The 25,199-nt window shown below is 47.5% G+C and overlaps 2 protein-coding genes across 2 annotated transcripts in view; both read right to left on the reverse strand.

The window, feature by feature from the left end:
- The window catches only part of LOC109882545 (protein phosphatase 1 regulatory subunit 14C), a 44,459-nt gene extending 33,845 nt beyond the window's left edge, over positions 1-10,614 (reverse strand). Inside the window, exon 1 of the mRNA XM_031836725.1 lies at positions 10,276-10,614. Within this exon, the coding sequence (XP_031692585.1) occupies positions 10,276-10,509 (234 nt within the window). The 5' untranslated portion in view covers positions 10,510-10,614. The remainder of the gene's footprint in view (positions 1-10,275) is intronic.
- Positions 10,615-22,855: 12,241 nt separating this feature from the next.
- LOC109882542 (ensconsin) overlaps positions 22,856-25,199 on the reverse strand; it is a 70,645-nt gene continuing 68,301 nt past the window's right edge. Inside the window, exon 18 of the mRNA XM_031836726.1 lies at positions 22,856-25,199. This exon is cut by the window's right edge and continues 2,953 nt beyond it. The gene's annotated coding sequence lies outside the window, so the exon portion shown is untranslated.

A 25,199-nucleotide genomic window follows, 5' to 3' on the forward strand; every position in this document is an offset into this window, starting at 1 on the left:
GCCTTCCCAGCCCCTCCCATGGCCCTGCCTTCCCAGCCTCTCCCATGGCCCTGCCTTCCCAGCCCCTCCCATGCCCCTGCCTTCCCAGCCTCTCCCATGCCCCTGCCTTCCCAGCCCCTCCCATGGCCCTGCCTTCCCAGCCCCTCCCATGGCCCTGCCTTCCCAGCCCCTCCCCTGCCCCTGCCTTCCCAGCCTCTCCCATGGCCCTGCCTTCCCAGCCTCTCCCATGGCCCTGCCTTCCCAGCCTCTCCCATGGCCCTGCCTTCCCAGCCTCTCCCATGGCCCTGCCTTCCCAGCCCCTCCCCTGCCCCTGCCTTCCCAGCCCCTCCCATGGCCCTGCCTTCCCAGCCCCTCCCAGCCCCTCCCATGGCCCTGCCTTCCCAGCCCCTCCCATGGCCCTGCCTTCCCAGCCCCTCCCATGGCCCTGCCTTCCCAGCCCCTCCCATGGCCCTGCCTTCCCAGCCCCTCCCATGGCCCTGCCTTCCCAGCCCCTCCCATGGCCCTGCCTTCCCAGCCCCTCCCATGGCCCTGCCTTCCCAGCCCCTCCCATGGCCCTGCCTTCCCAGCCCCTCCCCTGCCCCTGCCTTCCCAGCCCCTCCCCTGCCCCTGCCTTCCCAGCCCCTCCCATGGCCCTGCCTTCCCAGCCCCTCCCATGGCCCTGCCTTCCCAGCCCCTCCCATGGCCCTGCCTTCCCAGCCCCTCCCATGCCCCTGCCTTCCCAGCCCCTCCCATGCCCCTGCCTTCCCAGCCCCTCCCATGGCCCTGCCTTCCCAGCCCCTCCCATGGCCCTGCCTTCCCAGCCCCTCCCATGGCCCTGCCTTCCCAGCCCCTCCCCTGCCCCTGCCTTCCCAGCCCCTCCCCTGCCCCTGCCTTCCCAGCCCCTCCCATGCCCCTGCCTTCCCAGCCTCTCCCATGGCCCTGCCTTCCCAGCCTCTCCCATGGCCCTGCCTTCCCAGCCTCTCCCATGGCCCTGCCTTCCCAGCCCCTCCCCTGCCCCTGCCTTCCCAGCCTCTCCCATGGCCCTGCCTTCCCAGCCCCTCCCATGGCCCTGCCTTCCCAGCCCCTCCCCTGCCCCTGCCTTCCCAGCCCCTCCCCTGCCCCTGCCTTCCCAGCCCCTCCCCTGCCCCTGCCTTCCCAGCCCCTCCCCTGCCCCTGCCTTCCCAGCCCCTCCCATGGCCCTGCCTTCCCAGCCCCTCCCATGGCCCTGCCTTCCCAGCCCCTCCCATGGCCCTGCCTTCCCAGCCCCTCCCATGGCCCTGCCTTCCCAGCCCCTCCCATGGCCCTGCCTTCCCAGCCCCTCCCCTGCCCCTGCCTTCCCAGCCCCTCCCCTGCCCCTGCCTTCCCAGCCCCTCCCATGGCCCTGCCTTCCCAGCCCCTCCCATGGCCCTGCCTTCCCAGCCCCTCCCCTGCCCCTGCCTTCCCAGCCCCTCCCATGGCCCTGCCTTCCCAGCCTCTCCCATGGCCCTGCCTTCCCAGCCCCTCCCACGGCCCTGCCTTCCCAGCCCCTCCCATGCCCCTGCCTTCCCAGCCCCTCCCATGGCCCTGCCTTCCCAGCCCCTCCCCTGCCCCTGCCTTCCCAGCCCCTCCCCTGCCCCTGCCTTCCCAGCCCCTCCCATGGCCCTGCCTTCCCAGCCCCTCCCCTGCCCCTGCCTTCCCAGCCCCTCCCCTGCCCCTGCCTTCCCAGCCCCTCCCATGCCCCTGCCTTCCCAGCCTCTCCCATGGCCCTGCCTTCCCAGCCTCTCCCATGGCCCTGCCTTCCCAGCCTCTCCCATGGCCCTGCCTTCCCAGCCCCTCCCCTGCCCCTGCCTTCCCAGCCTCTCCCATGGCCCTGCCTTCCCAGCCCCTCCCATGGCCCTGCCTTCCCAGCCCCTCCCCTGCCCCTGCCTTCCCAGCCCCTCCCCTGCCCCTGCCTTCCCAGCCCCTCCCCTGCCCCTGCCTTCCCAGCCCCTCCCCTGCCCCTGCCTTCCCAGCCCCTCCCATGGCCCTGCCTTCCCAGCCCCTCCCATGGCCCTGCCTTCCCAGCCCCTCCCATGGCCCTGCCTTCCCAGCCCCTCCCATGGCCCTGCCTTCCCAGCCCCTCCCATGACCCTGCCTTCCCAGCCCCTCCCATGGCCCTGCCTTCCCAGCCCCTCCCCTGCCCCTGCCTTCCCAGCCCCTCCCCTGCCCCTGCCTTCCCAGCCCCTCCCATGGCCCTGCCTTCCCAGCCCCTCCCAGCCCCTCCCATGGCCCTGCCTTCCCAGCCCCTCCCATGCCCCTGCCTTCCCAGCCCCTCCCATGCCCCTGCCTTCCCAGCCCCTCCCCTGCCCCTGCCTTCCCAGCCCCTCCCATGGCCCTGCCTTCCCAGCCCCTCCCATGGCCCTGCCTTCCCAGCCCCTCCCATGGCCCTGCCTTCCCAGCCCCTCCCATGCCCCTGCCTTCCCAGCCTCTCCCATGGCCCTGCCTTCCCAGCCCCTCCCCTGCCCCTGCCTTCCCAGCCCCTCCCCTGCCCCTGCCTTCCCAGCCCCTCCCCTGCCCCTGCCTTCCCAGCCCCTCCCATGGCCCTGCCTTCCCAGCCCCTCCCATGGCCCTGCCTTCCCAGCCCCTCCCATGCCCCTGCCTTCCCAGCCCCTCCCATGCCCCTGCCTTCCCAGCCCCTCCCAGCCCTTCCCAGCCCCTCCCATGGCCCTGCCTTCCCAGCCCCTCCCATGGCCCTGCCTTCCCAGCCCCTCCCATGCCCCTGCCTTCCCAGCCCCTCCCATGGCCCTGCCTTCCCAGCCCCTCCCATGGCCCTGCCTTCCCAGCCCCTCCCATGCCCCTGCCTTCCCAGCCCCTCCCAGCCCTTCCCAGCCCCTCCCATGGCCCTGCCTTCCCAGCCCCTCCCATGGCCCTGCCTTCCCAGCCCCTCCCCTGCCCCTGCCTTCCCAGCCCCTCCCAGCCCTTCCCAGCCCTTCCCAGCCCCTCCCATGGCCCTGCCTTCCCAGCCCCTCCCATGCCCCTCCCATGCCCCTCCCAGCCCCTCCCATGCCCCTCCCATGCCCCTCCCTAGTCATGTGAAATCCATAGATTGATCTGAATACTTTCTGAATGTTTGATTTAGCTGATGGCTTTAGGAGTTCAACGTTATGTTCCTCTGAAGGGAGAAAAACTATGGTTTCGCATCACTTCCCAACTGTCGTGGAAATGGATGCCCCGTCTGTTCATCCTGATAATTCCTCTGATAATCCCTGGTCACCTTAAGCATCATTCTTGATAGCCACAAGCCTCTGGCAGCGTTGGAGTAAACACCACCCCAGTCGCCCTCTCCCCGCCCTCTCCTCTCCCCTCCCCGCCCTCTCCCCGCCCTCTCCTCTCCCCTCCCCCTCTTCTCCCCGCCCTCTCCCCTCCCCTCTCTCCTCTCTCAAACTCATTATTCTGTAGTGGCATGAAGGGCAAGGTCAATGTTGCCAAGTGATACACATAACAAATATCAAAACAACAACGACAACAATAGTAGATATAATACTAATGTAGTACCATAACACTAATGTAGTACATAATACTAATGTAGTACCATAATACTAATGTAGTACCATTAATACTAATGTAGTACATAAAACTAATGTAGTACCATTATACTAATGTAGTACCATTATACTAATGTAGCACCATAATACTAATGTAGTACCATAATACTAATGTAGTACATAAAACTAATGTAGTACCATAATACTAATGTAGTACCATAATACTAATGTAGTACCATAATACTAATGTAGTACCATAATACTAATGTAGTACATAATACTAATGTAGTACCATTAATACTAATGTAGTACCATAATACTAATGTAGTACCATAATACTAATGTAGTACATAATACTAATGTAGTACCATTAATACTAATGTAGTACCATAATACTAATGTAGCACCATAATACTAATGTAGTACATAATACTAATGTAGTACCATAATACTAATGTAGTACATAATACTAATGTAGTACCATAATACTAATGTAGTACATAATACTAATGTAGTACATAATACTAATGTAGTACCATAATACCAATGTAGTAATATAACGCTAATGCGGGCGGGCGGACGGACGGACAGACAGACAGCTATGTGTTGTTATGAACCATGATGATGTAGGATGCCAAACACAATGACCCAGATCGCAGATGTGTGTGTGTGTGTGTGTGTGTGTGTGTGTGTGTGTGTGTGTGTGTGTGTGTGTGTGTCACACAGAGAGGAAAGGCTTGAGCAGCACTAACGCCAACATTCGACTGACTCTCTCTCACCATATTGATCCAGTAGGCTACTGAACACACACACAACACAGTACGCTACTGAACACACACACACAACACAGTAGGCTACTGAACACACAGACCATCGAGAACAGGGTCTGAGCTCCACACAGACAGACAACACTGAGCTAGAGAGGAGTAATGTTGGGGAGATCGCTCTCTCTCTCTTCCCCTCTGTGTTCACTGAAAAAAGCAGAGTCCCACAAGAGACAAGAGATAAATTCATCACTTATTATGTAATACTATGCCCAGAGAGAGACAATATACAGAGAGGGGAGAGAGAGAGGTATGAGAGAGGAGAGGAGAAGAGGGAGAGGAGAGGAGGGAGGAGAGGGGGGGGGAATGAGAGAGAGAGAGAGAGAGAGAAACGTATGAGAGGAGAGGGAGACGTATGAGAGAGGGATGAGAGAGGAGAGGGAGAGAGGTATGAGAGAGGAGAGGGAGAGAGGTATGAGAGAGGAGAGGGAGAGGAGAGGAGAAGAGGGATGAGAGAGGAGAGGGAGAGGAGAGATAGAGGTATGAGAGAGGAGAGGGAGAGGAGAGATAGAGGTATGAGAGAGAGAGAGAGAGAGAGAGAGAGATGAGAGAGGAGAGGGAGAGGTATGAGAGGAGAGGGAAAGGTATGAGAGAGGAGAGGGAAAGGTATGAGAGAGGAGAGGGAAAGGTATGAGAGAGGAGAGGGAGAGGTATGAGAGAGGAGAGGGAGAGGTATGAGAGGAGAGGGAGAGGTATGAGAGAGGAGAGGGAGAGGTATGAGAGAGGAGAGGGAGAGGAGAGGAGAAGCGGGAGTGGTATGAGAGAGGAGAGGGAGAGGAGAAGGAGAGGTATGAGAGAGAGAGAGAGGTATGAGAGAGGAGAGGAGAAGAGGGAGAGGAGAGGAGGGAGGAGAGGGGGGGAATGAGAGAGAGAGAGAGAGAGAGAGAGAGAAACGTATGAGAGGAGAGGGAGACGTATGAGAGAGGGATGAGAGAGGAGAGGGAGAGAGGTATGAGAGAGGAGAGGGAGAGAGGTATGAGAGAGGAGAGGGAGAGGAGAGGAGAAGAGGGATGAGAGAGGAGAGGGAGAGGAGAGATAGAGGTATGAGAGAGGAGAGGGAGAGGAGAGATAGAGGTATGAGAGAGAGAGAGAGAGAGAGATGAGAGAGGAGAGGGAGAGGTATGAGAGGAGAGGGAAAGGTATGAGAGAGGAGAGGGAAAGGTATGAGAGAGGAGAGGGAAAGGTATGAGAGAGGAGAGGGAGAGGTATGAGACGAGAGGGAGAGGTATGAGACGAGAGGGAGAGGTATGAGAGAGGAGAGGGAGAGGTATGAGAGAGGAGAGGGAGAGGAGAGGAGAAGCGGGAGTGGTATGAGAGAGGAGAGGGAGAGGAGAAGGAGAGGAATGGGAAGGTGACAGAAAGTGGACAGAGGGAGGGCAACAAGAGGATTATGTTTGACAAATAGCACTCTGTTCATTTCTGTTTGTTAGGTCATCATAGTCTTTTTGCCTCTGTTAGTACACTAGAGAGTACTACAATAGTATTGTGCTCTGGATAACATACCATAGAATGAAAAGTTCTATGGTATGTTATCCAGGGTTACGATATTCTTAATTTCCATGACAACAGACAAATAAGGTGGGTACATTGTGATTGGGTTTAATGAACTGTCATGCACACCAACACACCCTGGTCTGCCTGTCACCCTATCTGTGCCTGAGTTACAGGAAACGTAAATACATGTCCCTGAATGTGAAGTGACCCTTTCTCTACTATATTAAACACACACTGCTCTGTTCTGCACACTAGTATCAGGTTTTCATATGAAACCGATACAGTGACGCAAAGCGTTGCCGATTCAGCAAAACATGCGCAGTCACTCCACCCTTCTAGATAACTTGAAAGACAGTCTAACCAGGTGTTGTATATTGAAGTCTCCTAGGCTAACTAGTATTAGCCAACTTCTATCGCCAATTAGCTTCAGCTGGCTGGTGTGCATCCTTTGGCTAAGGGTAGCCTATCTCTGGGGATAGTTAGGGACTGTACCTTTTTTATAAAAAGTAAATGAGACAATATTTTCATGTTGCACATCTTTTAGTCGTCTCATTAAATGCTTTTAATATACATAGATGACTTTCTTCAATTTATATTTACTTACTTTGAGGTTGTTAGGTCATTGACATTTGGAGCTACTAACATTTTTAAATATTGTCCTGTGTACATTGTATAATTTACTGAGGGTCCCCAACTAGTCCCACAGGGAAATCAAATGTCAACTAGTCCCACAGGGAAATCAAATGTCAACTAGTCCCACAGGGAAATTAAATGTCAACTAGTCCCACAGGGAAATCAAATGTCAACTAGTCCCACAGGGAAATCAAATGTCAACTAGTCCCACAGGGAAATCAAATGTCAACTAGTCCCACAGGGAAATCAAATGTCAACTAGTCCCACAGGGAAATTAAATGTCAACTAGTCCCACAGGGAAATCAAATGTCAACTAGTCCCACAGGGAAATCAAATGTCAACTAGTCCCACAGGGAAATCAAATGTCAACTAGTCCCACAGGGAAATCAAATGTCAACTAGTCCCACAGGGAAATCAAATGTCAACTAGTCCCACAGGGAAATCAAATGCCAACTAGTCCCACAGGGAAATCAAATGTCAACTAGTCCCACAGGGAAATCAAATGCCAACTAGTCCCACAGGGAAATCAAATGTCAACTAGTCCCACAGGGAAATCAAATGTCAACTAGTCCCACAGGGAAATCAAATGTCAACTAGTCCCACAGGGAAATCAAATGTCAACTAGTCCCACAGAGAAATCAAATGTCAACTAGTCCCACAGGGAAATTAAATGTCAACTAGTCCCACAGGGAAATCAAATGTCAACTAGTCCCACAGGGAAATCAAATGCCAACTAGTCCCACAGGGAAATCAAATGTCAACTAGTCCCACAGGGAAATCAAATGTCAACTAGTCCCACAGAGAAATCAAATGTCAACTAGTCCCACAGGGAAATCAAATGTCAACTAGTCCCACAGATAAATCAAATGTCAACTAGTCCCACAGGGAAATCAAATGTCAACTAGTCCCACAGGGAAATCAAATGTCAACTAGTCCCACAGGGAAATCAAATGCCAACTAGTCCCACAGGGAAATCAAATGTCAACTAGTCCCACAGGGAAATCAAATGCCAACTAGTCCCACAGGGAAATCAAATGTCAACTAGTCCCACAGGGAAATCAAATGCCAACTAGTCCCACAGGGAAATCAAATGTCAACTAGTCCCACAGGGAAATCAAATGCCAACTAGTCCCACAGGGAAATCAAATGTCAACTAGTCCCACAGGGAAATCAAATGTCAACTAGTCCCACAGGGAAATCAAATGCCAACTAGTCCCACAGGGAAATCAAATGTCAACTAGTCCCACAGGGAAATCAAATGTCAACTAGTCCCACAGGGAAATCAAATGTCAACTAGTCCCACAGGGAAATCAAATGCCAAACCAAATTATTCATGGGTAATACGGTCAGGTCGCGTGCAGCTACGCTCTGAATTGATGATTATCTGGGTGCTGACGGCTGTGGGTAGAATTCAAATAAACACAACCCAAGGAGAACGAGTACAGTACCTTCCATTCCATGACGTTCAATTTCTTCCCATCATCTTGAAAATCTCCGTTTTGGGACGAGACTGAGACTTTAGTCCATTTAGACACTAGAATAAATGTCTGACTCATATCGATGCCACATTGGTCGTTTTAAAAGCAAAAGTTGTTGTTTAGTTAGTCCCTTAACGGTTGCAGTACAGAACGACTCCATGAAGTCAGCTACAGCCAGGAGGGACTGGAATGGCTACAGACCAGGGATAACCAGCTACAGCCAGGAGGGACTGGCATGGCTACAGACCAGGGATAACCAGCTACAGCCAGGAGGGACTGGCATGGCTACAGACCAGGGATAACCAGCTACAGCCAGGAGGGACTGGCATGGCTACAGACCAGGGATAACCAGCTACAGCCAGGAGGGACTGGCATGGCTACAGATCATTAGAACTGTCAGTTCAGAAGTGCTCAGTCTTCATCATGCAGGTATCAGGGGGATGTTTCAATAGAGAACATGTTCGTCACATTGTTGCCAGGGATGAGCGAGAGACCAATGCTTTGGGATACAGCCAGTGGCGGTTCTAGACCATTTTAACTGGGGGGGGCAGTTGTACTGTTAGAGGGGCCAGTTACATTAATAACAGATCTAAAGAAAGAACGATAGCAGAAAAGAGTTATGTAAAAATGATTTCATACTCCACATTTAGGGGGTCCAAAATTGTTGTCACAGGAGCACTGGTTAACCCACTGCCCTCTCCTCCTTATCTCATTGGTTAACCCACTGCCCTCTCCTCCTCATGTCATTGGTTAACCCACTGCCCTCTCCTCCTCATCTCATTGGTTAACCCACTGCCCTCTCCTCCTCTCCTTGGTTAACCCACTGCCCTCTCCTCATCTCATTGGTTAACCCACTGTCCTGTCCTCCTCATCTCATTGGTTAACCCACTGCCCTCTCCTCCTCATCTCATTGGTTAACCACTGCCCTCTCCTCCTCATCTCATTGGTTAACCCACTGCCCTCACCTCCTCTCATTGGTTAACCCACTGCCCTGTCCTCCTCTCATTGGTTAACCCACTGCCCTCACCTCCTCTCATTGGTTAACCCACTGCCCTCCCCTCCTCCTGTCATTGGTTAACCCACTGCCCTCTCCTCCTCATCTCATTGGTTAACCCACTGCCCTGTCCTCCTCATCTCATTGGTTAACCCACTGCCCTCTCCTCCTCATCTCATTGGTTAACCCACTGCCCTCCCCGTCTCCTGTCATTGGTTAACCCACTGCCCTCCCCTCATCCTGTCATTGGTTAACCCACTGCCCTCCCCTCATCCTGTCATTGGTTAACCCACTGCCCTCCCCTCATCCTGTCATTGGTTAACCCACTGCATGATATAGATCACCCAGCACTGTGGAGAAGCTCTTAGCTCTTCAAATGTTAAATTATGTACCGACCACCGCAGAGCGCGTGAGAACGCATTCCAATGTCTCGGTCAATACCATCTCTCAGGGAAAGACACAGACTTGCCTGTGATCAGAAGGGTTAAGAATATTCCCTAATCGACACATCACAGGCAGATGGTAACATGAATGGACTCACATACCAGACAACCAATCATTATCTAGACCAGCAGTTTCCCTTTCCTTCAAGCATTATTCTGAATCAATAGAAAACACAAGCTATTCGGGTCGACATTATGAATTAATGAAACAGATTGTATATTCTTGTAAAGGGCGCAGATTATTTAATGGCTTTCCCGGAAAGAAAAAATAGTGTCAGACAATGTTTGTCTGTCTGTAGGCCTATTAACAAATCAGCCCTCTAGAGCCGACTGTGAACGCAGCGGTTAAAGGAGATGGGACTCGGCTACAAAAAGAGATGCTTAAAGCGCAGCTGTGTGGTGTGTTTTACGACCTCAAAACAGTCATTCCCCACTGGGCACAGACTTCAGTTGAATGTCTACATTTGGTTGGGTTGTCAACTAACGTGAATTCAACGTGAACTCAACAAATGTCACAATGTCATTGGATTTAGGTTAAAAGTTCGGTGGAAAAATTACGAAATGCCCTAAAATTGATAACATATTTGGTTGAAATAACGTGGAAACGTTGATTCAAACCGTTTCTGCCGAGTGGTTCATCTGTTCTGTGCGACCCTCTCTTGGAAGCTGCCTGCCCAGGGGAGAGACAATGTAGCCGGGGAGAGAGGGGACAATAGACCGGCGTGACCCGCGGATTTACACAGTTAACCAAACCACCTCCATGTCCCCTTCCCCGGGCATTACGCACCACCACTGCAAACATACCAAAACACACTCCAAACTCTAAAGATAACATTTTAAACACTGATTATCTTGCCAATTAATGATTCATCCCGAATCCTCCAAGAATAACCGACCCAAAGCGCCAATAAAACCTCCTCTCCTCACCTCACAGTCGTACAGATCGCTGAGTTGTTCAATGATCCACTCCTCCAGTATCAGTCTCTTCCGCAGCTCCTTCCTGTCGTACTTCACCGTCACTTTTCCCTGCTTCCTCTGGACCGGGTCATCCCGCGGAATGGGGCCGGAACCAGCGCACCCAACCCCGGCCGGCGGCTGGAAGAACACCCGGCTGGCGGACGCGGGCAACTGGGCGCTCGTCTCGGTGCTGGCGGCTGACATCGCGTGTGTTTTGACGGAGTTAAAGAGAGAGGGACGCAGCAGGCAGACCTACAGTAGTGACAGGCTGAGCATGAACAGTTTTCAAACACCTGCTATTTAAAGCGCAGCGCGTCCAGTGGAGTACAGCCGAGGGGGGCGCGGCGTGCCAGCAGAATTCCATCAACGGACCTGAAGACCGTTCCTCTCTGTCAGATTATGTGATTAGTGCTGGGATGAAACGAAACCCTGCTCTTTACAGAAGGTGGCACCACAGGTTCAAAAGTTGAGTGGCAAAATTCGTACATCTTTACTGGGTCCTGGAGTTTTTCCTGATCTCATGACATGGTCAGGTAAAAGTCGACTGTACATGGTGGAGAAACAACCATAACTATAACTACTATAACCAGTCACTACCATTATTTCTGCAGACACTACCACTACCACTACTATAACCAGACACTACCACTACTATAACCAGTCACTACCACCACTACAACTATAACCAGTCACTACCACTACTATATCTATAACCAGTCACTACCACTACTATAACCAGTCACTACCATTACTACTGTAGACACTACCACTACCATAACTATAACCAGTCACTACCACTACTATAACCAGTCACTACCACTACTATAACCAGTCACTACCACTACTATAACCAGTCACTACCACTACTATAACCAGTCACTACCACTACTATTACTATAACCAGTCACTACCACTACTATAACTATAACCAGTCACTACCACTACTATAACTATAACCAGACACTACCACTACTATAACTATAACCAGTCACTACCACTACTATAACTATAACCAGTCACTACCACTACTATAACTATAACCAGACACTACCACTACTATAACCAGACACTACCACTACTATAACCAGACACTACCACTACTATAACCAGACACTAGCACTACTATAACCAGTCACTACCACTACTATAACCAGACACTAATACTACTATAACCAGTCACTACCACTACTATAACCAGTCACTACCACTACTATAACCAGTCACTACCACTACTATAACCAGTCACTACCACTATTATAACCAGTCACTACCACTACTATAACCAGACACTACCACTACTATAACTATAACCAGACACTACCACTACTATAACTATAACCAGTCACTACCACTACTATAACCAGTCACTACCACTACTATAACTATAACCAGACACTACCACTACTATAACTATAACCAGTCACTACCACTACTATAACTATAACCAGACACTACCACTACTATAACCAGACACTACCACTACTATAACCAGACACTACCACTACTATAACCAGACACTACCACTACTATAACCAGTCACTACCACTACTATAACCAGACACTAATACTACTATAACCAGTCACTACCACTACTATAACCAGTCACTACCACTACTATAACCAGTCACTACCACTATTATAACCAGTCACTACCACTACTATAACCAGACACTACCACTACTATAACTATAACCAGACACTACCACTACTATAACCAGTCACTACCACTACTATAACTATAACCAGACACTACCACTACTATAACCAGACACTACCACTACTATAACCAGTCACTACCACTACTATAACTATAACCAGTCACTACCACTACTATAACTATAACCAGTCACTACCACTACTATAACTATAACCTGTCACTACCACTACTATAACTATAACCAGACACTACCACTACTTTAACTATAACCAGTCACTACCACAACTATAACCAGTCACTACCACTAGTTTAACCAGTCACTACTACTACTATAACTGTAACCAGTCACTACCACTACTATAACTATAACCAGTCACTACCACTACTATAACTATAACCAGTCACTACCACTACTATAACTATAACCAGACACTACCACTACTATAACCAGTCACTACCACTACTATAACTATAACCAGTCACTACCACTACTACTGTAGACACTACCACTACTATAACTATAACCATAACCAGTCACTACCACTACTATAACCAGACACTACCACAACTATAACCAGTCACTACCACTAGTTTAACCAGTCACTACTACTACTATAACCAGTCACTACCACTACTATAACTATAACCAGACACTACCACTACCATTACTATAACCAGTCACTACCACTACTATAACTATAACCAGTCACTACCACTACTATAACTATAACCAGTCACTACCACTACTATAACTATAACCAGACACTACCACTACTATAACTATAACCAGTCACTACCACTACTACAACCAGACACTACCACTACTATAACTATAACCAGTCACTACCACTACTATAACTATAACCAGACACTACCACTACTATAACCAGACACTACCACTACTATAACCAGTCACTACCACTACTATAACCAGTCACTACCACTACTATAACCAGTCACTACCACTACTATAACCAGACACTACCACTACTATAACTATAACCAGTCACTACCACTACTATAACTATAACCAGTCACTACCACTACTATAACTATAACCAGACACTACCACTACTATAACCAGACACTACCACTACTATAACCAGTCACTACCACTACTATAACCAGACACTACCACTACTATAACTATAACCAGACACTACCACTACTATAACCAGTCACTACCACTACTATAACTATAACCAGTCACTACCACTACTATAACCAGTCACTACCACTACTATAACTATTACCAGTCACTACCACTACTATAACTATAACCAGTCACTACCACTACTATAACCAGACACTGCCACTACTATAACTATAACCAGACACTACCACTACTATAACTATAACCAGTCACTACCACTACTATAACCAGTCACTACCACTACTATAACCAGACACTACCACTACTATAACCAGACACTACCACTACTATAACCAGACACTACCACTACTATAACTATAACCAGTCACTACCACTACTATAACCAGTCACTACCACCACTATAACCAGTCACTACCAATACTATTACTATAACCAGTCACTACCACTACTATAACCAGTCACTACCACTACTATAACCAGTCACTACCACTACTATAACCAGTCACTACCACTACTATAACCAGTCACTACCACTACTATAACCAGTCACTACCACTACTATAACCAGTCACTACCACTACTATAACCAGTTACTTCCACTACTATAACCAGTCACTACCACTACTATAACCAGTCACTACCACTACTATTACTATAACCAGTCACTACCACTACTATAACCAGACACTACCACTACTATAACCAGTCACTACCACTACTATTACTATAACCAGTCACTACCACTACTATAACCAGTCACTACCACTACTATAACTAGTCACTACCACTACTATAACCAGTCACTACCACTACTATAACCAGTCACTACCACTACTATAACCAGACACTACCACTACTATAACTATAACCAGTCACTACCACTACTATAACCAGTCACTACCACTACTATAACCAGTCACTACCACTACTATAACTATAACCAGTCACTACCACTACTATAACCAGTCACTACCACTACTATAACCAGTCACTACCTCTACTATAACCAGTCACTACCACTACTATAACCAGTCACTACCACTACTATAACCAGTCACTACCACTACTATAACCAGACACTACCACTACTATAACCAGTCACTACCACTACTATAACCAGTCACTACCACTACTATAACTATAACCAGTCACTACCATTACTATAACTATAACCAATCACTACCACTACTATAACCAGTCACTACCACTACTATAACCAGTCACTACCACTACTATTACTATAACCAGTCACTACCACTACTATAACCAGACACTACCACTACTATAACCAGACACTACCACTACTATAACCAGTCACTACCACTACTATAACTGTAACCAGTCACTACCACTACTATTACTATAACCAGTCACTACCACTACTATAACCAGTCACTACCACTACTATAACTAGTCACTACCACTACTATAACCAGTCACTACCACTACTATAACCAGTCACTACCACTACTATAACCAGTCACTACCACTACTATAACCAGACACTACCACTACTATAACCAGTCACTACCACTACTATAACCAGTCACTACCACTACTATAACTATAACCAGTCACTACCATTACTATAACTATAACCAATCACTACCACTACTATAACCAGTCACTACCACTACTATAACCAGTCACTACCACTACTATTACTATAACCAGTCACTACCACTACTATAACCAGACACTACCACTACTATAACCAGACACTACCACTACTATAACCAGTCACTACCACTACTATAACTGTAACCAGTCACTACCACTACTATAACTATAACCAGACACTACCACTACTATTACTATAACCAGTCACTACCACTACTATTACTATAACCAGTCACTACCACTACTATAACCAGTCACTACCACTACTATAACTAGTCACTACCACTACTATAACCAGTCACTACCACTACTATAACCAGTCACTACCACTACTATAACTAGTCACTACCACTACTATAACCAGTCACTACCACTACTATAACCAGACACTACCACTACTATAACTATAACCAGTCACTACCACTACTATAACTATAACCAGACACTACCACTACTATAACCAGTCACTACCACTACTATAACCAGTCACTACCAATACTATTACTATAACCAGTCACTACCAATACTATTACTATAACCAGTCACTACCACTACTATAACCAGTCACTACCACTACTATAACCAGTCACTACCAATACTATTACTATAACCAGTCACTACCACTACTATAACCAGTCACTACCACTACTATAACCAGTCACTACCACTACTATAACCAGTCACTACCACTACTATAACCAGTCACTACCACTACTATTACTATAACCAGTCACTACCACTACTATAACCAGTCACTACCACTACTATAACCAGACACTACCACTACTATTACTATAACCAGTCACTACCACTACTATAACCAGTCACTACCACTACTATAACTATAACCAGTCACTACCACTACTATAACCATAACCAGTCACTACCACTACTATAACCAGTCACTACCACTACTATAACCAGTCACTACCACTACTATAACCAGTCACTACCACTACTATTACTATAACCAGTCACTACCACTACTATAACCAGTCACTACCACTACTATAACCAGACACTACCACTACTATTACTATAACCAGTCACTACCACTACTATAACCAGTCACTACCACTACTATAACTATAACCAGTCACTACCACTACTATAACCATAACCAGTCACTACCACTACTATAACCAGACACTACCACTACTATAACTATAACTAGTCACTACCACTACTATAACCAGACACTACCACTACTATAACCAGACACTACCACTACTATAACCAGACACTACCACTACTATAACCAGACACTACCACTACTATAACCAGTCACTACCACTACTATAACCAGACACTACCACTACTATAACCAGTAACTACCACTACTATAACTATAACCAGTCACTACCACTACTATAACTATAACCAGACACTACCACTACTATAACCAGTCACTACTACTGTAGTCACTACCACTACTTTAACCATTACTACTGCAGACACTACCACTACTATAACTTATTTCACAGCTGTCATGACTGTACTGTCAGGAGTCAAATGGGTCAGATCATCTTGGCTATGGTTGATAGTAACCAGACTTCTCTCACCCACAGAAGTGGGTAGGAGGGAACTGGGACGGTTTGACAGCTCACACCGTGTCGTAAATTAATGGAGAAGAGATGCAGAGAGATCTCCCTTTCCAAAATCCACCAAAGAATGTTCTTTGTTAACCAACTTTTTCCTGCTGAATCTCTGACATTTTCAAAAAACAAATACGGGGACAATATTTCTAACATAGGAATGTGTGGAATGGTCAGTGATGATCTATAGAACACTAATTCGTTGTTATTTTGTATAAAGGAAATACTGCAACTTGAAAAGTATTTACACTACAGGTATGAAGTCTCCATGAATAGTAATCAGATGAATTGCAAAGTCCCTCTTTGCCATGCAAATGAACTGAATCCCCCAAAAACATGTCCACTGCATTTCAGCCCTGCCACAAAAGGACCAGCTGACATCATGTCAGTGATTCTCTCGTTAACACAGGTGTGAGTGTTGACGAGGACAAGGCTGGAGATCACTCTGTCATGCTAATTGAGTTTGAATAACAGACTGGAAGCTTCAAAAGGAGGGTGGTGCTTGGAATCATTGTTCTTCCTCTGTCAACCATGGTTACCTTACCTGCCAGTAAGATTGCACCTAAATCAACCATTTATCGGATGATCAAGAACTTCAAGGAGAGCGGTTCAATTGTTGTGAAGAAGGCTTCAGGGTGCCCAAGAAAGTCCAGCAAGAGCCAGTACCGTCTCCTACGGTTGATTCAGCTGCGGGATCGGGGCACCACCAGTACAGAGCTTGCTCAGGAATGGCAGCAGGCAGGTGTGAGTGCATCTGCACGCACAGTGAGGCGAAGACTTTTGGAGGATGGCCTGGTGTCAAGAAGGGCAGCAAAGAAGCCACTTCTCTCCAGGAAAACATCAGGGACAGACTGATACTCTGCAAAAGGTACAGGGATCGGACTGCTGAGGACTGGGGTAAAGTCATTTTCTCTGATGAATCCCCTTTCCAATTGTTTGCTTATCCGGAGAAGACAAGGTGAGCGCTACCATCAGTCCTGTGTCATGCCAACAGTAAAGCATCCTGAGACCATTCATGTGTGGGGTTGCTTCTCAGCCAAGGGAGTGGACTCACTCACAATTTTGCTTAAGAACACAGCCAGGAATAAAGAATGGTACCAACACATCCTCCGAGAGCAACTTCTCCCAACCGTCCAGTCTCTTGACAACAAGGTTGATGAAATCCGAGCAAGGGTAGCATTCCAGAGGGACATCAGAGACTGTAACGTTCTTTGCTTCACGGAAACATGGCTCACTGGAGAGACGCTATCCGAGGCGGTGCAGCCAACGGGTTTCTCCACGCATCGCGCCGACAGAAACAAACATCTTTCTGGTAAGAAGAGGGGCGGGGGCGTATGCCTTATGGCTAACGAGACATGGTGTGATGAAAGAAACATACAGGAACTCAAATCCTTCTGTTCACCTGATTTAGAATTCCTCACAATCAAATGTAGACCGCATTATCTACCAAGAGAATTCTCTTCGATTATAATCACAGCCGTATATATCCCACCCCAAGCAGACACATCGATGGCTCTGAACGAACTTTATTTAACTCTTTGCAAACTGGAAACCATTTATCCGGAGGCTGCATTCATTGTAGCTGGGATTTTAACAAGGCTAATCTGAAAACAAGACTCCCTAAATTTTATCAGCATATCGATTGCGCAACCAGGGGTGGAAAGACCTTGGACCATTGTTACTCTAACTTACGCGACGCATATAAGGCCCTGGCCCCGCCCCCCTTTCAGAAAAGCTGACCACGACTCCATTTTGTTGATCCCTGCCTACAGACAGAAACTAAAACAAGAGGCTCCCACGCTGAGGTCTGTCCAACGCTGGTCCGACCAAGCTGACTCCACACTCCAAGACTGCTTCCATCACGTGGACTGGGATATGTTTCGTATTGCGTCAGATAACAATATTGACGAATACGCTGATTCGGTGTGCGAGTTCATTAGAACGTGCGTTGAAGATGTCGTTCCCATAGCAACGATTAAAACATTCCCAACCAGAAACCGTGGATTGATGGCAGCATTCGCGTGAAACTGAAAGCGCGAACCACTGCTTTTAATCAGGGCAAGGTGTCTGGTAACATGACCGAATACAAACAGTGCAGCTATTCCCTCCGCAAGGCTATCAAACAAGCTCAGACACAAGAGGCATGTGGCAGGGTCTACAGTCAATCACGGACTACAGGAAGAAATCCAGCCCAGTCACGGACCAGGATGTCTTGCTCCCAGGCAGACTAAATAACTTTTTTGCCCGCTTTGAGGACAATACAGTGCCACTGACACGGCCTGCAACGAAAACATGCGGTCTCTCCTTCACTGCAGCCGAGGTGAGTAAGACATTTAAACGTGTTAACCCTCGCAAGGCTGCAGGCCCAGACGGCACCCCCAGCCTCGCCCTCAGAGCATGCGCAGACCAGCTGGCCGGTGTGTTTACGGACATATTCAATCAATCCCTATACCAGTCTGCTGTTCCCACATGCTTCAAGAGGGCCACCATTGTTCCTGTTCCCAAGAAAGCTAAGGTAACTGAGCTAAACGACTACCGCCCCGTAGCACTCACTTCCGTCATCATGAAGTGCTTTGAGAGACTAGTCAAGGACCATATCACCTCCACCCTACCTGACACCCTAGACCCACTCCAATTTGCTTACCGCCCAAATAGGTCCACAGACGATGCAATCTCAACCACACTGCACACTGCCCTAACCCATCTGGACAAGAGGAATACCTATGTGAGAATGCTGTTCATCGACTACAGCTCGGCATTCAACACCATAGTACCCTCCAAGCTCGTCATCAAGCTCGAGACCCTGGGTCTCGACCCAGCCCTGTGCAACTGGGTACTGGACTTCCTGACGGGCCACCCCCAGGTGGTGAGCGTAGGCAACATCTCCTCCCCGCTGATCCTCAACACTGGGGCCCCACAAGGGTGCGTTCTGAGCCCTCTCCTGTACTCCCTGTTCACCCACGACTGCGTGGCCACGCACGCCTCCAACTCAATCATCAAGTTTGCGGACGACACAACAGTGGTAGGCTTGATTACCAACAACGACGAGACGGCCTACAGGGAGGAGGTGAGGGCCCCGGAGTGTGGTGTCAGGAAAATAACCTCACACTCAACGTCAACAAAACTAAGGAGATAATTGTGGACTTCAGGAAACAGCAGAGGGAACACCCCCCTATCCACATCGATGGAACAGTAGTGGAGAGGGTAGCAAGTTTTAAGTTCCTCGGCATACACATCACAGACAAACTGAATTGGTCCACTCACACAGACAGCATCGTGAAGAAGGCGCAGCAGCGTCTCTTCAACCTCAGGAGGCTGAAGAAATTCGGCTTGTCACCAAAAGCACTCACAAACTTCTACAGATGCACAATCGAGAGCATCCTGGCGGGCTGTATCACCGCCTGGTACGGCAACTGCTCCGCCCTCAACCGTAAGGCTCTCCAGAGGGTAGTGAGGTCTGCACAAAGCATCACCGGGGGCAAACTACCTGCCCTCCAGGACACCTACACCACCCGATGTTACAGGAAGGCCATAAAGATCATCAAGGACATCAACCACCCGAGCCACTGCCTGTTCACCCCGCTATCATCCAGAAGGCGAGGTCAGTACAGGTGCATCAAAGCTGGGACCGAGAGACTGAAAAACAGCTTCTATCTCAAGGCCATCAGACTGTTAAACAGCCACCACTAACATTGAGTGGCTACTGCCAACACACTGTCAATGACACTGACTCAACTCAAGCCACTTTAATAATGGGAATTGATGGGAAATGTAAACATATCACTAGCCACTTTAAACAATGCTACCTTATATAATGTTACTTACCCTACATTATTCATCTCATATGCATACGTATATACTGTACTCTATATCATCGACTGCATCCTTATGTAATACATGTATCACTAGCCACTTTAACTATGCCACTTTGTTTACATACTCATCTCATATGTATATACTGTACTCGATACCATCTACTGTATCTTGCCTATGCTGCTCTGTACCATCACTCATTCATATATCCTTATGTACATATTCTTTATCCCCTTACACTGTGTATAAGACAGTAGTTTTGGAATCGTTAGTTAGATTACTTGTTGGTTATTACTGCATTGTTGGAACTAGAAGCACAAGCATTTCGCTACACTCGCATTAACATCTGCTAACCATGTGTATGTGACAAATAAAATTTGATTGGATTTGAGCAGTTTGGTGATGAACAATGCCTTTTCCAGCATGATGAAGCACCATCCCATAAGGCAAAAGTGATTACTAAGTTGCTCGGGGAACAAAACATAGATATTTGGGGTCCATGGCCAGGAAACTCCCCAGACCTTAATCCCATTGAGAACTTGTGGTCAATCCTCAAGAGGCGGGTGGACAAACAAAACCCCACGAATTCTGACAAACTCCAAGCATTGATTATGCAAGAATGGGCTGCCATCAGTCAGGATGTGGCCCAGATGTTAATTGATAGCATGCTAGGGCAGATTGCAGAGGTCTTGAAAAAGAAGGGTCAATACCACAAATATTGACTCTTTGCATCAACTTCATGTAATTGTCAATAAAAGCCTTTGACACTTATGAAATGCTTGTAATTATACTTCAGTATTCCATAGTAACATCTGACTAAAATATCTAAAGACACTGAAGCTGCAAACTCTGTGGAAATTAATTTTTGTGTCATTCTCAAAACTTTTGGTCACGACTGTACATAGCTTATCTGTAAATAGTTGGATGGGGTAGTTGGATGGGGTGTTATTTTATTTATTTTGCTACAGTTGTAAATGAGAACTTGTTCTCAACTGTCCAACCTGGTTAAATAAAGGTGAAAAAATAATAATTTAAAACTCAGGCGAGCAGAACCTCGAGACTTCCTTAATATTAGAGATCAGTTCTTGTTAGAGACAAACCCCCCCTCCCCTGAGCTGCCCCAACACCACCGTTCTGTCCTGCCGATCTATAAAAAAAACAGCTAGATATATATATTTACATTCGATTTCGTCAGATCACTTTGATAGGATAGTCTCAAACAGAGTTCATACATTTTATTCTCCAGTGATGTTTGCCAATAGAATGGAGGGTAAAGGCGATTTATCTCTGAAGTAGTCTCTTCAGGTATCCCGCATGCCGGCCTCACCATCCGTCTCTTCCTCCTTCGAGTGTCTTTCACCTCTGACTTATTGAAGTAGAAGTTCTCATCCAAATCTAGGTTAGGCTGTTCTGATGTACTATAAGGAAATTAGTTAATTGAAATGAATTCATTTGGCGCTTAACTATGGATTTGTCATGACAGGGTAGGGCCCACCCACTGGGGAACCCACCCACTGGGGAACCCACCCACTGGGGAACCAGGCCCAGCCCATCAGAAGGAGTTTTTCGCCACAAAAGGGCTTTATTACAGAAAGAAACAGTCCTCAGTTTCATCAGATGTCCGTGTGGCTGGTGTCAGACTATCTCGCAGGTGAAGAAGCCCGGATGCGGAGGTCCTGGGCTGGCGTGGATACATGTGGTCTGCGGTTGTGAGGCCGGTTGAACGTACTGCCAGATTCTCAAAAATGACGTTGGAGGCGGCTTATGGTAGAGAAAATAAATATGTAATTCTCTAGCAACAGCTCTGGTGGACATTCTTGCAGTGCCAACGTTTTCTGGCAGATCTGCTTCAAATGTGATGAGATGCTGTGATGGCAACGTTCATTTTCTGAATCAAATTTATTTAGTTCTGGGATGAAACCCTTCACTTTAATCAAATCCTTTCCACGCTGTGAAATTGGATGCGGTGATGGCCTACCAATGATGTATAGGCATATACCAATTAGTGCTGGAATGGAAAGAAAAGCTGCATTGTAAATAAACAACTTGGAAAGCTTAACGAAGCCTTCATAATGCCTATTAATACTTCACGTTATTTACAACAATTTCACACGTGTGAGATCCTGAAGCCTACGTCCTGAGGCCTACGTTGTTATTTAAGGAGGAAATGCTAATTAAACATGTTTTGCACAACTGACTAAAGTTAAGAAAACATTAAATAAAAAAATTTGTGGACATGAACATAAGGTGTTATGCAACCAGGCCCTGACACTCAGCCTGTACTGTCCCACCGTTCAGTAGCGAGTGTCGTCTGACTAGTGAGTCGTCTAAAATGTGTGGTTCATTTAAAGTGCTGTCTAATTTGGGCCTTTTGTTCCAAATGACACCCTATTCTCTATTATAGTGTGCTAGTGCATGCAGGATATACAGTAGGGTCCATTTGGAACATCCCTGTAGGTCTGACTTGGACCTATTGTCTCCCAGAGTGCCTCAGACAGACACCTTATCCACCATTAATACCACAACATCTATAAAGATGATGACACTAACTGAGGAGCCCAAATGAAGAGGTCTGTGCTGCTTCTCACCACCCAGACTATATAACCACACGCATGCATTTATTACATCCACTTCCAGATTGTACCAGGAGACGAGGCTGTAACACGGTAGACGAGGCTGTTGCAGGCTGTGGTATAGTCTGCCCTCTGCTGGTCAGATGTGTATTAACAATCAGAAAAACAGTCAAACATCCTCCAGACAAAATGTGTTTTATTGACATGCTATACAGATGGAACTGTTGGGAAACGACTTGACAGAAGCTCTGACAAGCAATTACTATGAAGCCAGACAGGAGCACAGAGTCAGAAGAACCCTAGAACCACTAGAGTTCTCTTACAGAACCCACCCTATGGTTCAGAACCATTAGAGTAATATTAGAGAACACACCCTATGATTCAGAACCATTCGAGTTCTGTTATAGAACCCACCCTATGGTTCAGAACCATTAGAGTTCTATTATAGAACCCATTCTGTTTTCAGCCCTCTCCGTCTCAGTGAAGGACCGTTTATTTGTGGTCAGTCTTAGTAAAATATATACATAATATATCATATATGTATTAATATGCTCTTCATGTAGTTACCCCCTTCAAACCTTCATTTGAAAGAAATTTAGACCGCATCCCAAATGTGCACTATGGCCAGGGTGCCATTTGGGAAGCGATGGTAGTAATGCCTACGTGCTTTTAAAAGATCATAGAACAGAAAGGTCAATCAAGTCCCAACCGTGTCATGACTGCCCCACCCGTTGCCCAGGATAGGACAGCATGCCGGCCATGGAACATCAAGTCACAGACGACCTAAGATCATTCCATATCTACATTTTATGGTTCTGTGACAGTTCAGAGGGTTCTAACAGAACATGGAACCATTAGTGCTAAGCTAACAGTTCAGAGGGTTCTAACAGAACATGGAACTATTGGTGCTAAGCTAACAGTTCAGAGGGTTCTAACATAACATGGAACCATTAGTGCTAAGCTAACAGTTCAGAGGGTTCTAACATAACATGGAACCATTGGTGCTAAGCTAAGAGAACCGAGCGCTGAAGAGTAGTAGAATATGGGAATTCGTTTACTATGTGCAGACTGTGTTTACAATCTTTGGAATTAGTTTACGGTCTTTGGGAATTAGTTTACTATGTGCAGACTGTGTTTACAATCTTTGGAATTAGTTTACGGTCTTTGGGAATTAGTTTACTATGTGCAGACTTCACGGTTTTTGAGATCAACTACGTTGCAGTCAGACTTCACAGCATTACTGATTTATACATCTCCTTGCATATCAAATAACTATGTATTCAAGTTATTTTCAACTATTATTTGATCAAGATGAGTGATTCTGTGCCTCGCCTTGCTCAAACTAATCCCCTGAAACACTATTGACATGTTGGGAATGCATATCTGTTCTGCATGTCATTACGTTACTGTGTGTTTACCATAGAATTCAATGGAACATCTTTGAATGCATCGCTCTATGGTGTAGACTCTCTGACAGTCTCTGAACTGCCCTCTCTCGCTCTCTCTGAAATGATAAGGCAAAATAAAGTCAGAAATAGCAGCAGCATCAACTTCATTTAATAAACCCTTGATAGTGATCATAAGACGATTCAAATCTATCGGATAAGGTTCTTTTAGAATTCATAGAAATGCCAGGGGTCAACGATTGAACAGTATTGAATATTGAACTATCTGTTGGCTGTGTGGCCGAAACAACAACCACCCCCCCTTCCTTCACTACAGAGTCATCTAGAGGAGGAGATGTCTGTTACAGGGGGGAACCACCCCTTCCTTCACTACAGAGACATCTAGAGGAGGAGGAGATGTCTGTTACAGGGGGGAACCACCCCTTCCTTCACTACAGAGACATCTAGAGGAGGAGGAGATGTCTGTTACAGGGGGGAACCACCCCTTCCTTCACTACAGAGTCATCTAGAGGAGGAGATGTCTGTTACAGGGGGGAACCCCCCCTTCCTTCACTACAGAGACATCTAGAGGAGGAGGAGATGTCTGTTACAGGGGGGAACCACCCCTTCCTTCACTACAGAGACATCTAGAGGAGGAGGAGATGTCTGTTACAGGGGGGAACCACCCCTTCCTTCACTACAGAGACATCTAGAGGAGGAGGAGATGTCTGTTACAGGGGGGAACCCCCCCTTCCTTCACTACAGAGACATCTAGAGGAGGAGGAGATGTCTGTTACAGGGGGGAACCACCCCTTCCTTCACTACAGAGACATCTAGAGGAGGAGGAGATGTCTGTTACAGGGGGGAACCACCCCTTCCTTCACTACAGAGACATCTAGAGGAGGAGGAGATGTCTGTTACAGGGGGGAACCCCCCCTTCCTTCACTACAGAGACATCTAGAGGAGGAGGAGATGTCTGTTACAGGGGGGAACCACCCCTTCCTTCACTACAGAGACATCTAGAGGAGGAGGAGATGTCTGTTACAGGGGGGAACCACCCCTTCCTTCACTACAGAGTCATCTAGAGGAGGAGATGTCTGTTACAGGGGGGAACCCCCCCTTCCTTCACTACAGAGA

This window comes from Oncorhynchus kisutch, linkage group LG12 (genome assembly GCF_002021735.2).
Source record: "Oncorhynchus kisutch isolate 150728-3 linkage group LG12, Okis_V2, whole genome shotgun sequence".
Taxonomy (NCBI): Eukaryota; Metazoa; Chordata; class Actinopteri; order Salmoniformes; family Salmonidae; genus Oncorhynchus; species Oncorhynchus kisutch.